Consider the following 17,317-nt stretch of genomic DNA (forward strand, 5'->3'; position numbering starts at 1 on the left):
TCCCTGGCACTTTTCTCCCTAGCAAAGCGGGCAACTTCACCATATTGAGTCAAACAATGAAAAAAATGCCACTCTGGTTTTTTCACACTAAGTCACACGAAGCAGTGCCAACATCTGCTCGTTCTCAGAGCTGTTAAAACAAGAGCTGAAATGTCTAATAACAATTATGCCGTTAGGGGGGTTTAAAAAAGAATATATCTAAGCCATCTGTACCCCCCTGCTTTTTTTGCCTGCAAGAAAGTACTCAGCATCATGACACCTTGAAAATAAGCAGATGTAAAGAATTAAACAAAACTGGTCGGGAATAATCTTCAACCCAGTACTTGGTACTAAAACATGAAAAATGTTAAGTTTATATAAACAACTAACTGAATTTTATCCATCCCAATTATGGAGAAAGAGACAGAGAGGGAACACACATTCATCCTTTTAATTTTTCTTTTATTTACTTTATGACACCTTTTGTCAAACGAATGAAAACTGCTCTTAAATGGTAATTTAGCCTTAATGGAAAAAGTGGAAGAACCATAATTTCCTTTTATAGATGCAGTTAAACAGTGTGCATCTAAATTGCTCTGGAAGCCCTGAGTGTAATTCTTGATTTGCCTCTGACAGCAGCGTATCTTTTTCTGGCAACAGTGGCGAGAGAGATAAAAGACAAGGTTTTCCTATTTGTTTTGGTATTATTTTCATAATTCAGAACATGCCCACACGGCCTTGCAGTACTAAGTTTTCAGAAAGGGCTAACACCCACAGTTAACCTATCACAACCTTTGAAACATGAATCACACCTTTCAAAGACACACGCAGACTGCGGACTCTCTTCAGGGCTGCATCTGACTTTTAACTGTTTTTCTCACTTGCTGCCTACTGAAAAGAAATCCCGTGGAAAAATACTGGAATGGGAAATTAGCAATGCAGGAGCACTCCAGTGAAAGGACAGTGTTGGATCAAGTCCCGGAGACACGGGGCTGTGATAGACAGTGCTGAATAATCCAGTACAGTGAAGTAACCACCACTGGACAGAGTCGGACTGAAAGCTTGTCAGCTGTTGTCAGAAGAAGGCGAGACGGGTTACTCTGCTCCCCTACCTGCCCGTTCCTGGGATATTCGCAGGTGAAGTGATGTGAAGCCTCTTGCTTCTGGCATTAACGAATGTTCCTAGTGAATGACCTGACTCGGGCGTTTCTGTCTCCCTACACACGGAGCACCTGTGCGCGAGCGGTTCAACACCCACTCCCCCAAACGCGTCGATAGCACGAGACGGGCACGCGAGGGGAACTGTTTGGATGCGTTAGGGAAGGAACGTGTCTTTTTCTGGAGAAACGGTGATGGTGGGGGGGGGGGAAAGAAATAAAAGGTCCCACTTCACCCCCCCCCCCCCGTTTCCAGAGTGGCAGGGATCTTGAAACTCTACGACCCCTGACCTCACTCTGCAAGGGATGCGAGGAGGAGGAAGAAAAGCCGATCCGCCTTGTGTGCTGGGGGCCCGCCCTGGGCAGCCTCTGCGCAAGGGGGTTACCTGCATGCAGTGGTAGTGGGTGCTCTTCCCATTCAGGTGGCAGCCGTGGTAATAGACGCTACAGTCGTCCAGAGGGCTGAAGCGCATGAAGCCATGCTGCAGGGAGTTGTCCCGCTTCTTGTGCATGTTGTAGTGCCGGATCACGTCCTGCTTACTGGTGAATCTCTGCGAGGGACAGAACAGACACAGCAACAGGTTTTTTTGTGAGAAAACCGGCAACAGGTCGTTTTTATTTTCGCTCTGGCAACACCTGCAGGACGCAGCAGCCAACTGGCAGCGCACGGGGCTGAGCGGAGCCAGCACAGTGGTCCCAGTCCACTCTCGGCCTTGTTTGTTTATTTATTCCAAATCCATTCTGTCGGGGGGGTGCGCGTGAGGGCTGGGAGGGGGGGCGAGACTGAGGAGCATGCTCGGACACGGGCATGTTGCCAGCGGTTCTTTTTCATGTGCTCTGAATGTAAAGCTCTCTTATTTAAAGGCATCGCTCAATTAACGCAGCCTATTTGAAATGCAAGATCATGCTTTCCACGTTTTTTGGCTTTTAGAAAATATATTCTGTTTCTTGCAGATGTGTTTGTAATAGTGCGGTGGGGTGAGATAAGGCAAACGAGAGAGCTAAATAAACAGACCGTGATCTTTTTTTCTTGCTTTTTCTTAGCGGAATTTCATGTTTGAGCAATTATTCCTATTTTAATCCAAGCAGAAAAGTGTAGGTTTCTGGCTGGGTTACAGCTTTAAAGTGATGGAAATGACCAGGGCCCTCTCTCTGAAATTAACCCTCCACTCTCCAAACACACACCCACACACTTACACACACCACAGTGACGCCACAGTACAAAGAGCAGAACATTCACTCCAGGGGATACGGGAGAAAACCCTTCTTCTGTAACTGGGCTTCAGCTGGTGTTACAGGAACTGAAACAAGAGCTTTTTGGTATAAATCAATGTGTCTGTCCAACTTTCATCCATCGCTTTTCAGCACTCAAGCTGACTGAAGAAAAAGAGCAGGGTGGTGGCAGAGAGATGTTTAAAGAACAATCATCTTTCGAAACTATTCCCCTTTGGATAAAGGCGCTATATTTTTTACATCAAGAAAGCTACACATAGTGATTTTAATGTATTAGTTTTTGCACTCCACTGCTCTATGGTTCCCACTGACTTAGCACATAAAGCAGAATGCTAACAGGGACCTGCCTGCGACCAACCAGGCTGGGATATTTGTATTTGATGACATGGCCATGACCTGTTATTTTGCTTCTTCTAAAACATACGAAAAGAAGTCATGTGCATGATGAAGCACTGGCATATGAAGGCTACTGAAACCCCATGTACATCAGCAATAAAAAGGGGGATAATGAAGACAAAAATGTTAAATAAAACACATGTATTTAGCTAGGTCTTTACAAGGTTACAGACAGCCATCACATGTTTGGTCTGGTGCACTGAGGGGCACACAAGTGTAACTTTGCAAGGAAAGAACTTGACTAAGTGAGTTATTGGAAGCTAGCAGAAGGATAATATTCCAAATCTGTGTCAAGTAACATTCTGTGAGTTATCACTTTAAGGGTTTCTGATTTGAGGTTGAAAGTTTAGCAGCATATCGACACCCAAGAATATAAATGACCAGCACAGCACTTTATGTACTCTTTTCTAAAAAAACTAATTGAGTCCTAGTTAGAAAGCAGATTCAAGTGTCAAGTAAATAGCATTACCAAAATCCAAAACAGGTCTGCAAGTTTTCTTTATTATAACAAAATTAAAAGGGGAATACCACTACAAATAAAGAAAAGGTTTCTCTTAAACTGAAGGCAACTCAATAGCATTATGTACACAACTGGAGTATAACACACACACCTAAGAAAACGTTTTTTCACCACATATCGCATGCAAGGCATCTTCTATTTTGTGATGAAATGCATATTGCATTTTTTCCAGCAAAATAAAATAAAAAATAAGCCATCGAATAGAAAAACTATTTTTCCCCTCAACTGTAAAGTAGTTTAGCGCCATTTCCCTGTAATGCCTCCCATTTGGAAAATAATCTGTTATCAAGAATAATAAATACATCCTGTGATTATAGCGGAGGATTAGACTAGTGATGACTTAATTTGTTAAAAATAAAACATTTCTTTTTAACTTAAATAAGAAAAAAATCACAGTTTTGGGGGATATTTAGATTTTTTTTTGTTCAGTAACCCGTCCCTGTGACACTTCCCTTTGACCATCTGTGCAGAGAAATGAACGCTGTCTGTGTTTCTATCTCTTACACCTATTTTTTTTTGTTCTCTATACACGTCCGGGGGTAGGACCGGATTAATAAAGTGAATGGGGATTAAAGGCAGCCTGAACTCTGAAGCAGATGTCTTGGAAGACTGGAAAAAAAAGAAAACCATATTTCAAGCATATTTACAATTAACCCTAAATAAAGGGCAATTGTCAGAGTCCGACCAGGCCTCTGGGTGGCTTTAAAACAAACTGGATGTTTGCCAACAGTCATAGCTCAAGCAGCACTGAAATGTGTGCGGTGCAGATCAGAGAGACCTCCAGACTGGGGAAGTGAGGGATTTCTCCCACTGTACCTTACTCAGTTCTGGCTTTCCTAGCAGAGCAAAAGGCTTTTTAGAACTGTTCAATAACACAAAATAGTTAGAGCACACCTATGATTCTGATTAAAGGGACTTGTCAAAACCAAGCTATAGCAGCTACTTCAGCTGACCGAGAGCACTCTTGCTCTGTCATCCTAATAGACCGAATAATCTGCTCTGCTCTGTAGAAACTCAGACCCCTGCGTGATACGAAAACTGGACCAATGGAACTAAGTTTCTGCTCTTTCCAGTCATTCGTTTTCCAGCGCATAGGTCTTTTAACACATGTTGACTGGTTTGCCATACTTACATTCATACAACAAGTTTGCTTTGTTTCTGGCTTAAACTGGGCAAAATGTTTGAGCTGAGCCCTGAAAAACATGCTAAAGAGGGAGGGACACTCTTGTGTCTCTTATGTACTGTACTCACCTCGCTTATACACAGTGGGGTATATGCAGAGAAATGAAGATGTAACAGATGAGGATCTTTCTACAGCCCTGAATACCTTCACTGCACAGCTGAACACTTTGTATCGCCAGCCCAGAATCCTGCAACACCCGGCACCCTGTCTTAGCCCAGTTGTACTGTAACTTGGCACAACAGGACAACTGTTTGTGCAGCAACACTAGCTTTACTGTTATCTTTGCACCCTGGTAATTTGGCTATAGTGCAATTAAGCCAGCACAACCCCAGTGATCGGTGCACCGCCAGTTTCTGATTGCGGCCCTGAAGAGAGTGATGTTGAGATAACTCTGGTCTAATGGGCTCAGTGATCTGGTTTGTAGATTTTTCACGCACTGTGTGCAGCTGACTTGCCTCACTTACCTGGTAGTTGCACTCTGGGTCCAAACAATGGTAGTGCTCTCTGTACTGGTAGGCACAGTGCACATGTCCACAGTGTTGACTGCCCGAGAACCTGAAAGCAATTCAGAGCAATTGCCATTAGGGAATGAGACACAATTGGTGTGGGGATAGCATGCACTTGTTCCTGAACCAGGGAGTTCAACAACAGGCAACCGAAGTCTCCGGGGCTCCAAGAATCGCCACTGCCAACATTGCAGAGGAATATAAGCAGAAAAACATCAGACCGAAGCAAGACTGCAGTGGAAACCAGGCCTGCAAGGAGCTCTCTTTGGTGATGACACTAAAGTGGGAAATAATGACAATATACGTGAATCTCCTAGAAAGATTGTTAATTGCTCTAATACATATAAGAACACATCGAGACGTTTTATGTTAAAAATGAACTAGTAATACCTTGATATTGAATATTCTGGACAATTCTGGTTACCACATTACAAAAAAGATATGGCTGTACTGGAGTGGGTCAGAAATGTGCAAGTACATTCCAAGGTTTAAAGCATGTCCCACACTGACAGGCTGAAGGAACTGAACTCCTTCAGTTATGAACAGAGATGACCATGAAGATGACCATAGTCGGTCCCGCGCACTTCTCTTCACGATAAACAGTGAAACACTACAGGGAGGTGCATTTACAGACTTGACCTAAGCACAGCTTTGTTTCGAACTAAGGGATCAAGTATAAGCCAGAGTGTGTGGAGGATCCGTAGGACCAGGTTTGGAAACCTCTTGCCTTAATGGCTGCTACTCAAATTGGGACCCTTCCAGTCTGCACCATTACAGTCATTTACTGTGGCAAGCTCATTAATTATTTAAATTATAATCAGCGAGATCGTTTGAACAATTACGAAGCTGGCTGCGGTGGAGCGAACTGGCCGAGTCTGCTTGGGAAGCATGTCCCTCCACACCCATGTGGAATCTGTACTGCCTGAGGTCAAACTGAGGGCCAAGGAAGCTGATGGGCTCAAGCTGGCTTTTTGGTGGCAACTGTTTCCTTTTGAGCACAGCAGCTTGGCACAAAATAAAGTGTCCAAAAGTGAAAATAACCCAAATCGGCCGTGAATAACCAGACGCTGTAGTTCCTGGACCTCTGCCAGGGTTCAAAGCACCAGTGAAAACTGCTGAATGTTAAATTCTTCGGTGGGCAAGCTCGAGAAACCATCTTCATGCTCATTTTTCTTCTTTTCATTTCTCTTTTTTTCCCCCATTTAAATTTCAACAACGAGGGAGAATCAGGTGCAAAGCTTGCAATTAACTTTGAAAAAAAAAATATTTCAAAATAACACATTTGATCATTTATCCAGAAATAAGACGTGGATTTCTGGGTCTGTGGCAAAATAACTGCGAGAGCTGTTGCCGTGCTGTTCATTTAAACCTGTCCTCATGCTCCAATACAGCATGAAAAGATTATTACCCATTTTCAGTTACTATACAAGACAGACTTTCAGACACCTGATCACACTCTGAGGTGCTGTACAGCACACAGCCAAGTTTTTTCTTCAGTCGCATTTCTCCAAAGAAAACATCAATTCATTCCGGAAACATTTTGTTAGACTCCTATTAAACTCTAACTCTAAGAAGAGTTAATTAATCAGACAGTTTACAGCCTTGCCAAAATGTAATTTCAGGTTAGCGGTGATGCTTTAATCCAAAAGGGTTGGAGATTAATAAAAAAACATTAATGCATAACTCCTGATTTCATTTTTGTTTGCATATCCCAGCTTTCACTGTCGATTTTCCTCCTGCGAATCGTCAGAAGTTAAAGAGGCGCGTTTACCAAGTGTTTACGGCCTCATTATAACCCTACCGATGATGACTGTTAAAAACCTCCAATTATAGCTAAAAACACACAAATAAACATTTGCACTGCTGCTGCCAAAAGCGCCATCTGCTAAAGCACTAAAAAAATCCCACTGAAAAAAAAAATAGCTAAGTAAGAGATTTTTTTTCAGTGCAGGGCTGGATTATCCCAGGGCTGCTTTTAGTGATCACTTTGCCGAGTTCATTAAGCTAATTGAACAGCAAATCCACAGCATTTTAAGGGGGGGGGGGGGGGGCTATGGGGTGGTGCGGGGGCTGTGCTGGATATTGTATTAAACAGTTACGCCAGCTTTTTCTAAAAGATAAAAAAAATTAAAAAAGCACCCCTACCCCCCCCACACACACAACACATGCACATGTGCACTAAAACAAGAGGGACAGCCTGCACACTTCTCCTTGTATTTCTTTGCTGTATCATTTGCCTCTGGACAACCTGAATGCACTGCATTGTGGGGCTAATTGTCCAAAGCTATTCACTCACAGATTAAATATTAATATGGCAACGATACAGAGATTGCAATGCATCTCATATTACAATAGCCACATGGTTTAAAGTCCAGAGAATTGGTCGGTGCACAAAACCATTTAAGAGGGGAAAACAGCAACTAAATAGCACCAGGGCGCACATTAAACCTCAGAATTGTCCGACACGAGGAGATAAAGCACTGTCACCTAGCGTACAAGGAATCGTTTTTTTTTTGGAGTGTGGGCTCATTAGTCTGAAGTCTGAAAAGTGAGGGGTGAATTTCCAGAGGCAAGACCCCAGATGCTTGAGGCAGTTTTTGCCCTTTTCTGTGTTCCTTCCCCCCTCAGCCCAGCATCCCCCTCCACCACCACCCAATACGGAAATTGAAACTGTATCTCAGCTTATCTCCTGCCACCCTGCACATCAACTGCAGAGATGTTTAGACAAATTTTATGCATTATGCAGTGCAAATATCAAAACAGTTCTTGGCAGTGCCAGTAGAAGCCTCATTAAAAATTCCTTAATTAAATCTTCTTGCAAAATGTAATCAGTCCAAGGAGGATTTTTTTGTGCAAGCTTGTGTGTGTGTGCGTGTGCACTCGGAAGTGTATGTGTCTATCATTTTGCAGGCTTTGATTTGTGGCCTTCATGTTTCAGCATGGAAATCTAAGCATTAATAGACTAGGCATTTTTTCCTTTTGAAACTGTACTTAGAAAAGAACTACAATTAAACAAAACACAAAAAAACTCACCTTAATGCACTTTCAAATGAATAGAGACTATAGTACTGAAGGCTGGGGATAAGTCCTGCACAAGACATTATCGCTCACTTGGCTGTGCAATTAGAATATTTTGAACCAGAGCTCCTTGCAGAGTATTCAGTTCAGATCTTGTGCTCCCTGCAGCTGTTGCAATGGTGTAACCTTTGACCTTTTATCACCTGTCCTGTACTCACAACAATTTGTCATTTAATATTCCCATCACACCATCTGGAAAGAGCCAATGAAGCACCTGATGTTTTTAAGCAAAAACAGCAAAGAGGACTTTTAAAGTCATCAGAGGCATGTGCTTTTAAGGTTTGCTTACTGACTTATTTAAGGTAATTAATGTTTTTAGGTTTTAGTTTATGCAGGCAATCTGATAAAAGATGACACCAGATCTAAAGAGAGCTTCGTGGCAAGAATTTAAAAAATCTATAGAAATGTTATTTTTTGTTTTATCTGAACATCAGGGTGCAATGCTCTATTTTTACAATGAACACGTAAAAGAGTTTAAGCTTGTGGCCACCTGGGCCTTTCACAGTTTTCAGAATTCAGATCATCTTCCTCTGCTCAGCTTTCAAATTCATCTTCTTGAGTCCATAAAACTGTTGATTACTCAGAATTTATTGACCATGCACAAAACTTCTTTCTCAGATTTACATCCAACTTTATCACTGCATAAAATATGTCTTCAATTAAAAAGAGGTTATTTTAAACTTTCCAGAACCCCTTTGTAAACCAGAAAATTTGCATACCTGGCAATATATTTCTGGTACAGGTTGACATCTTCAGTGACTGTTTTCTCGGGCGGCAGTCCATTCCTAATGCAGCGCACAAAAGAGAGAGGATTAATGCGAAACGGCCCTGTCGTTAATATAAACAAACTGACACGATATTTACTTACAAGCAATTTCAAACTTCGGGCTATCAATATACATTTCTGAGGTGTAACAACGTTTTCATAGACAAATGAATCAAGGAGGCATAAGCACACTTTGATGTATGGCTCCCCAACAATAAAGGGGAAAAACGCAGCACAAATCATTAGTGCTCTTTTGGAGAGTGCACTTATGCAAAATTAAGTATGCAAGAGGTCCAAAGCCCTCAGAAGGAGATCGTGGCTCAAATGTGTCTGTGGCTGCAGGTGAGCAGCCCTACCACTCCACACTCTACTCACAGAATGAAAGGGGGATCATGGGAAATGGATGTTTGCTCTGCTGCTGTTCTTGACTGGAAAGGGATTTTTGCTGGGCAGTCCACTGATACTGTCTGTGAAGGGCTGCAAAACCTGTAATGGTACAGGGGTACATAAGACCAAATTTGACTAGAAAATTGAGATCCCCTTTTCAAGGCAAGGAGAGTATCCAAGATCCTCAGGGCGGATCTTGAATTCAAGCACACACAGACAGCCCTTGGGCACTGAGCACGACCGCTGCAGCGAAGCCGCCGCCGCTGGCTCTGCGGGCTCTACCTGGCGGATAATTGACCGCAGCATCAGTTAAATATCCTGAGCTGAAATGTGATGGCCCCTCACGAAAGACAAGGTCAATTATCGAGCGCATAAAGCACGACGGCCAAGCAGACTGAACGTACTCGGGCTGCTTCCAAACTCCCGTTCTGCTTTCACACAGCTCGACCGGGCAATTTCAGACCGTCGCCGCTCTCCAGGAATTTAGTTATGGTTCTGAAGTAATTAAGCTGAGGATTGTTACAGCTCTGCTGACACTGAGGGCTGTGCAGGACACACGCTGCAGTATTATTTTGCGTATTTATATTGCGTACACACCCAGGGGCCTCAGCCATTTATTACACAGCGATAGGGCCTGACAGCTCTTTAACACAATGCCCACCACTGTGAATGGATTTAGCTTCTCTGAACTGCGGTAAAAGCAATAATTATAAATATGTACTGTACCCCTGTGAAACAGCAACTGGCACAAATAAATAAATGAAAATATTTCTACTTAACAGTGTAATAGAACTACAGTTTACATCGGAAGAAAACGTATAGTGAGTGAGCAGGAGATGTGCTGAATATGAGGACATTTAAGAGAGTTCATGTCGGAGTCTTTAACTGCGTTAAAGAACTATTATATCTGATAAATGCGCAATATTGTGGCAAACCACATTGTCAACAGGTCACTAGAAAACAAATGCCAAGTCTTTTCACAGTTTATGCAGTGATCAAGTTAAATCTAATTACTTCATAGACATGTAAGTAATTTGCACGTTATCTCACCTCAGCATCAAAATGTTTTTGCGACTCTGCTTTTCAAAATGCAGATGACAACAGAAGGCCGAAATAGATCTCTTTTTTGGTTTTGGTTTTGTTCATCTTTCTCATAATTCTGTCTTAATCTGCTTCGTCTTTTGGGCAGTCACAAGCGTTATGAGGAAAACACTTAGGAAATTTTCTTTTTGAACAATTTCTCAGCAGGATTAAAAAAAAAACACCGCCAAACCGAGCTCTGTCACTCATGCAGTAGTTATGACTCACTTCAAAAGCACTTTTAAGGAATTGAGTAATGGAAACTATAAAATTAAGTACAACATGCTTATTTATACATAAACAGAAAGAAATAATACATCCAATCTGAAAATGTTAGCCACTCCTATCAGCAGCCACAGACTCTAGTTTTCCACACCACCCAGCTCAGCCCAGGACGGCTCTCTTACTTGACTGTGGACACAGTTCCAGTTGTGATGGAGTCGGTTTTGGAGAAGCTGGATTTCATGTAGTCCGAGGCGCTGAAGCCGAGATGGGCGGCCTGCTCACCGGGGACCCCTGTGGCCCCAGCAGCAGCAGCAGCAGCAGCAGCAGCAGCAGCAGTGGAGGCCGGGGGGGCCCCGGGCGTTCCGGGGGTCCCTGGCACAGCTGGGAGCGTGGTGGGGAGGAGAGCAGGCTCCGTCTTCACCGGCATGAGCTTCTGGATGTTGCGGATGTCGTACTTGGAGGGCCTCCCCACTTTGCCGGTCTTGAAGGCGATGGCGCCCCCCATGTCTGGGCTGCCCTCCCCGGGCTTGAACAAGTGCAGGAACTTGACGTTCTCCAGGTCGTACTTGGAAGGCCGCTTGTAGCTGTTGCCGTTCTGCTGCCTCAGGCTCTCCCCCGTTTTCAGCTTCTGGATGAAGAAGTCGTATTTGGAGGCCCGGGAAGCCAGGGTCTGGATCTGGGAGGAGGTGGCCGGGGCCACAGCCAACGCCCCTTGCTTTGGGTCCGCCGACCCCGGGAAGATCTGTCCATCCGGGCTCTGGAGCCGGCCCGCGGCCTGCAGCAGGGCCCCCTTCTCCTGGGCCAGCTTGGAATTCAAGTCCTCAGGCTTTGGGGCCTGCACAGGCCAGGGCAGGTTCTCCCCGGCCTTCAGCTTGCGGATGTATTCCTCGTACTTGGAGAACCGCGCCCGTCGGGTCACCTCCTCGCTGGAGAGGGAGGAGGAGTCTGAGGTAGCAGCTTTCGGCTTGTCGAAGCTTATCTTCTTGGCCAGTTCATCCCTCACCTGCTGGTCGTCGTAACCAAACATGCCAAGGAACTCGTTCATGGTGTTGGCTGCATAGTCACGGAGTGCAGTGGCTTCCCCTGCAAGACACACAGGAGACAGAAGACATGTTTAAGGATGAGAAGGGCAACAGGAATGGAGGCCATCTCCGTTCTCCCAGCCATGGAATAAAAAGGCTGCGAGGGGGGCAAAACTTCTTTAAATCCAACTGTATAACAACAGCGGCTTGTTGTTTTACTATACAATACTTGTGCCACGACCGTCCTCATTCTTAAAATCTGACCAGATGGATTAATAAAACATTTTTTGCCTGCTCATCGTCTGTGTTTCTGAACTCCGCTTCTGTATACCAGCCCCTGTGTTAAAAGATGTGCAACTAGAGAAACCTGTCAAGTGAAATGGCGGAGAATGTAGTTTTGAAGCAGCGCACATATTCCTCTGTTGTTCATCTGCACATCACTTACATTTAACTCCTTTTTTTTAGAAACTAAAGAGGTAAATAGGTAATTACTGCTCAAGGAAAAGAGCAGAGGTCATCAATGTCACTGGAATCAATTTCACTAAATGTTCCTGTCGATGGCTTCTCAGTACATTAAACAAAGTTTTCATAGACGCACTGCCCTTGGAACTCACATAGCTAGAGATCTTATCAATATTGAACCTATGCCGGCATTCAGCAATCAAATGCACAAATCCTTTTTTTGGGGGGGGCTTCCTTGTTATTCTGAAGAAAAATATGAATTGTGACTAAAACTACGATGCGATCAAAACCCACAGCTGCTGCTGTCGTCTCCCATTCGCCTGCTACTTTATTTTTAGTCAAGATACTTTTAGCCTCAGGGGGCAGAATGAAAAGGGATTTCCAAAATGAAATATTTGACATATTCAGCTGTGTTGCTCTGGCAGTACTCATTTCTGTCCCGTCTTATTTGGTAATGACGGTTTATAACCGGATCAGTTTATAAACGGTAGGTGCTTGCCCCTGGTCTTCTGGGAAAAAAAATATATTTACTTAAGGGAGTTCTTAAGTGCCTGTTTTCCTTCATACATTTTGCACAGTGTAATGTGATTCTGAAGTCATTCGTTTTGCTTTTTGGAAAACAACAGCAGGCCCTGTGCTGGAATCTGCCAATGACAACCTCACCAGTACAACCTGGGCTATTTTCTTTTTCTCACTGCGCACCCTTACAAAGTCTCCCCTTTTTCGTTATTTTTATCAAGCCCAAAGGGCAGCACCTGCTCATTTCTGCTCTAAAATGCGGCTTCTTATTTTAAGAGTCCATTAAACTCACCACCGTCCCCAAGGACATATGGAAATGGAGTAAATGTATAGTTTAATTGCGTTATGTAGAGATTAATTCTGGCCCATTAACTTTCACCCGGGTCAGGGGAAAAAGAAATAAAGGTTTTGTTTGAAAGCATTAGGAGAGATCGCCGCGGCTGGCTCAGCTCTCCACAGTCACACACAGGAGTTGTGCACGCGCTGTATCAGAAAGCAAAAAAAGAAAGAATGGCCATAAAAAGCCTATTTTTACTCTCATTCAGGCGAATTCTGAAAATCTTGGCTTTTTGTCAGTTTCTGCCTTAAGCAAGATCCTGGGGCAGGCGGTGCAAATAAGCTCGACCCAGCTAACTGGTGCAGTGAAGCAGCATTAAAAAGCTATAGAGACTTTTGGCTTCCATCCACTGTGTTGGTCTGGTCCCAGCAACAGCCCAGACCATTCCTCCACTTATTTGAAGGCTTTTTTTCTTCATATGCTGTGCACCCTAGACAGGGAGATGTAACACTAGCTGCAGAGAAGGTAATTAATACTCAAAATTTCATCTTTGGTCTCGGATTTCTGTGTTATTGCTAAATCTGTCTCTCCCGGCTTTTCATTTCTCCTCCTGGCCTGTAAAATAATCCCCGAATTTCCATCATGGCATCACGCTTGCTTCTCCGGGTGGCACATCAATATGAAATGAGATCCGTCAGATCGAAAAGGCATGAAAAATTGAAAAGAAATGTATCAGGTATTTGAGAGGAAATAGTTTTTTCATCCTTTTTTTCCAGGATGTTTTGTTAGACCACTTGCTGTTTCATACTGGCTCCTCCACAGAGGCCTAAATAAATGCCTGCAGAAATGATCACTGTCCAATGTTGATTTGAACACACATAAGCCTACTGTTTAACATCATCAGCCCATTTGGTTTTCCTAAATACAAAAGTATACAGACAGTATTCTAGAAAAGGTACTTTTTTCTGTACCGCTCCTCAGATTATTAAATTACAGTACAGGAAGGAAGGGAGAGGAGCAATTTACAACAAGTATATAATTGATACTGTTTCACAGATGTTTTTAGTCATGTTCTTTTTTTCTTCAAAGTAGGATTGCAGTTCATTGTTTAAAAGCCATGTAAAGCCCACAATTCTGTGCATACTGGCCTTTTAACTGGCGTCTGTTATTTCTTGAAACTATTATTTGTTTTGTTATAGCCATCCGATCTGGTGTTAATATTACACGTTTTGCCAAACTAACAGGGCATGTACTGTGTAATGTCCTTTCGGATTTCAAAGGAAAGCTACTCCTAGGAGTTTGTTTTCTCTTTGAATGTATATACTAGAAACGACAACTGTCTCCACTGCGGCCCTTTAGAGAAGAGTAGATCCCAGCACACTCTTCCAACCGCTCTGTGACTGAATGGGGCAGAAAGAGAAAAGGCAGAGGACAGGACAGACAGATGGGGTCTCACATGATGTTCCCCCTTCTTTCAGTGTCACTAATACCTGCCTCTGAACTTGCAGCTTAATTTGTTTACATCATTTTCACCTACGCACATGATAACAGCCAAAAAATGCAACCCCCAAAAAACCCAATAAAAAACACTACCATAATTTTTATGGTTATGACACACTCGTCTAGTCTTTAATCAGCGAATATTTCAAAGCAGAAGTGAAAAGGGCAAACAGACTTAGCTCCCTTCATGCTCATCTCCTGAGGAAACAAAAGGTTTCTTCGCATTTTTTAAAGAGTATTTTCAGTGATTTTTTTTACGTAACGATGCACTCAACAACTTTGGACCCACGTTCAGATTTCAGACAAAGGGACTGCAAGGGTCCTGTGATAATGAACTTTTATTTAAAAAAAAACATGAATATGGATCTGATTATGTTATCAGTTGTTTGTGGCAGCCACATCCTGCATGCGAAACCCCTTGTTCTTTGTTAATTTAAATGCCTTAATCACTGAGAAATGGCCGATAAGACCACATCGCAAAGATACTGTCCCCTCCTTCTGACAACAGTCCTCTCTTACAAGGCCAAACACTTTTTTCTGGTAATGTCAACAGACAGCATGCACGGTGAGGGTTTTGTTTTCTAGGGTCTGAGTAGAATAAAACTGAATAACCAATTAAAGAGAACAAAAATGACAGGGCTTAGTTCATGTCCAGGGGGTGTAGTCTCTGCATACCTGTAACAGCCGAGATATTTCTGCAGGTAGCAGGTGAGGAAACATCTACATGAGCCACCTCTTCTATGACTCAGAACTGCCACAGCTAAGAGTGGGGGAACGTTTCATGAGGAAGCTGAGGTGCAGCTCAAACGTCAGCGTTTACTTCCCAGAGGAACGTGGGAGTGTGATGCCAGTGCAAGGCCTCAGGTAGCGACTTTCACCTTTTCCAGAATTTCAGAGTTCAGAGTAGCTCTACAGGGTAACTCGAGAAACCAGTTATAAATTTATGGCTGACAAAATATTTTGAAAACCTTTGGAGAAAAAAATAAAACAAAACAAGTGTGTCAGCTGATCTCAGGTTTCCTCAGGGTATTTGTCCTGTGAAGTGCTGATAAACTGACAGGGTTTCAGTAGCACTGTTGTGTTGGTGTGCCAAATCATGGCTCAGAATTGAGGCCTTTCTATAATAATAATAATAATAATAATAATAATAATAATAATAATAATAATAATAATAATAATAATAATAATAATTGTTTACACTTATATAGCGCTTTTCTGGACACTCCACTCAAAGCACTTTACAGGTAATGGGGATCCCCTCCACCACCAGTGTGCAGCCCCACCTGGATGATGCGCCAGTCCGCTCCCCACACACCAGCTCTCAGTGGGGAGGAGAGCAGAGTGACGAAGCCAGTTCAGAGATGGGGATTATTGGGAGGCCATGACTGGTAAATGCCAATTGGAAATTTGGCCAGGACACCGGGGTTAGCCTATATACTGTATACAGTATATGTCTTTTAAATTTGAATCTGATACCACCCTTTTCTCATGTCAGTGCACAGGGGAAATCCTGTTTTCTTTTTAACATTTTCAGAAAAACAAATCATTAAATCCCCCATCATACTTGTTAAAACTCCCTTCCCATGCTTCTTAAAGCTCAGACTAAGGGAACAGAGAGAGAGTGACAATCTCTGTGACATGACATGAACAGATTGATCATCACCAATGTTTAAGGTTGATGGCACTCAGTCAGTGAAACAGGTATGGGATTTTTCAGCTACAAAAGGAAACTCAATCACCGATTTATTAAGCGGAAATAAATATTGTCTGTTGAACAACACTAATTTGACAGTTACATCCTTTCTAAGTTTAGTGAATACTAATTCATTCTCTAAATCTATGGAGCTGTAGAAGCAAACACTCACATCTTTCATCCTAAAAGATCTAATGTGCTAGAAGCTTTAACTACCTCTTGCTGGTACAAAAGAGTAGGTCAATAGGCTTGGAAAATATACTTTCAATTCAGTAGTTTAAAAAGATTCACTTAGTGAATGATAGTGTAGGGAGATACATACATACTTTAGAAACATTTCGGAAAACCTTAATAAAGGTGGGAGAAGGGGTGCAATTCGAATAGCGTTCAGTGTTGGGGTAACACGGCTGTCTAAGGAGAACAACAACAACCTGTCCAGGGGGCCTTTGCAACACCCTTCTTTAACGACGAATGAGCCAGGGAGCTGCTGCTGGGGTGAAGATGGGATGGAGGAAGGAACACAAAGGGGAAACACACCAGCAAGTGAGCAAGAAGGGAGATATGTATATGTACGCACTGTAAATGTATAGGAGAAGGTGGGTGAGATTAGGGTTTGACCTCCTACCAATTTTGTTTTGTTTTAACTCAGTTAAGGAAGAAAAACAACAACAAATCTATTTCTTATTCCTATGGATACCCATCAGTGACAGTAGCCTGAAGAACAGGCAAAGGAGCTGAATCACTGCCTGTTGCAATTTTGAAAGTACAAATTCAAATTACAGATGTGGAAACAAATTGAAGATAAACTCTCACGATCACCCTCATTCCAATTATTGCAACACATGTTTTACAAACAACAGCCTGAATCGAGTCTTTCTTTGGGATTCCTCACACTGAATGCGGAGAGATGACAATGGTGGCGCTGATGTGGGTAACATGTTGACCATACAGGGGGCTGTGCAAACCCTTCAGGAAATGCTTTTCTGTTCTCTGTTTGGAAGAGAAACCTGCCATATAATACCAAGGACTCAGCACATGGTAATATATAGCAAGGGGGGTATAGATGTGTCTGTGCCCGCCCTTTAATTTAGCAAAATACTTCACTTTTCTCTCCTAATGAGATAAGGTATAAAGAACGTCCCACCTGTCTGCTCACGTTCCCAATTATCAGTCATTACTTGTTTTTTCTCATTACCCCCTCAGGCAAATATTGCTTTCCTGCAGCCTATTCACAATTACAGTATATATTCATATAGAAATATTAAATATTAAAGATTAAAACAAGTTAAAGTCGTGCTTAGAATTATGCACTACTGACAAACCTACTGTTTATT

The 17,317-nt window shown here is 42.8% G+C and overlaps 1 protein-coding gene across 14 annotated transcripts in view; it reads right to left on the reverse strand.

The window, feature by feature from the left end:
- casz1 (castor zinc finger 1) overlaps window positions 1-17,317 on the reverse strand; it is a 243,477-nt gene that overhangs the window by 27,268 nt on the left and 198,892 nt on the right. For 9 of the 14 annotated variants that reach the window (XM_088617342.1, XM_088617339.1, XM_088617340.1 and 6 more), the window contains 5 exons: window positions 10,693-11,593; window positions 9,194-9,304; window positions 8,772-8,837; window positions 4,933-5,023; window positions 1,523-1,687 (listed from right to left, as the gene is read on the reverse strand). In XM_088617342.1, the coding sequence (XP_088473468.1) occupies window positions 1,523-1,687; window positions 4,933-5,023; window positions 8,772-8,837; window positions 9,194-9,304; window positions 10,693-11,593 (1,334 nt within the window). The remainder of the gene's footprint in view (window positions 1-1,522; window positions 1,688-4,932; window positions 5,024-8,771; window positions 8,838-9,193; window positions 9,305-10,692; window positions 11,594-17,317) is intronic. The other 5 variants (XM_088617335.1, XM_088617346.1, XM_088617337.1 and 2 more) reach the window with 4 other exon arrangements.

This window comes from Lepisosteus platostomus, chromosome 23 (assembly GCF_059453375.1).
Source record: "Lepisosteus platostomus isolate fLepPlt1 chromosome 23, fLepPlt1.hap1, whole genome shotgun sequence".
Taxonomy (NCBI): domain Eukaryota; kingdom Metazoa; phylum Chordata; class Actinopteri; order Semionotiformes; family Lepisosteidae; genus Lepisosteus; species Lepisosteus platostomus.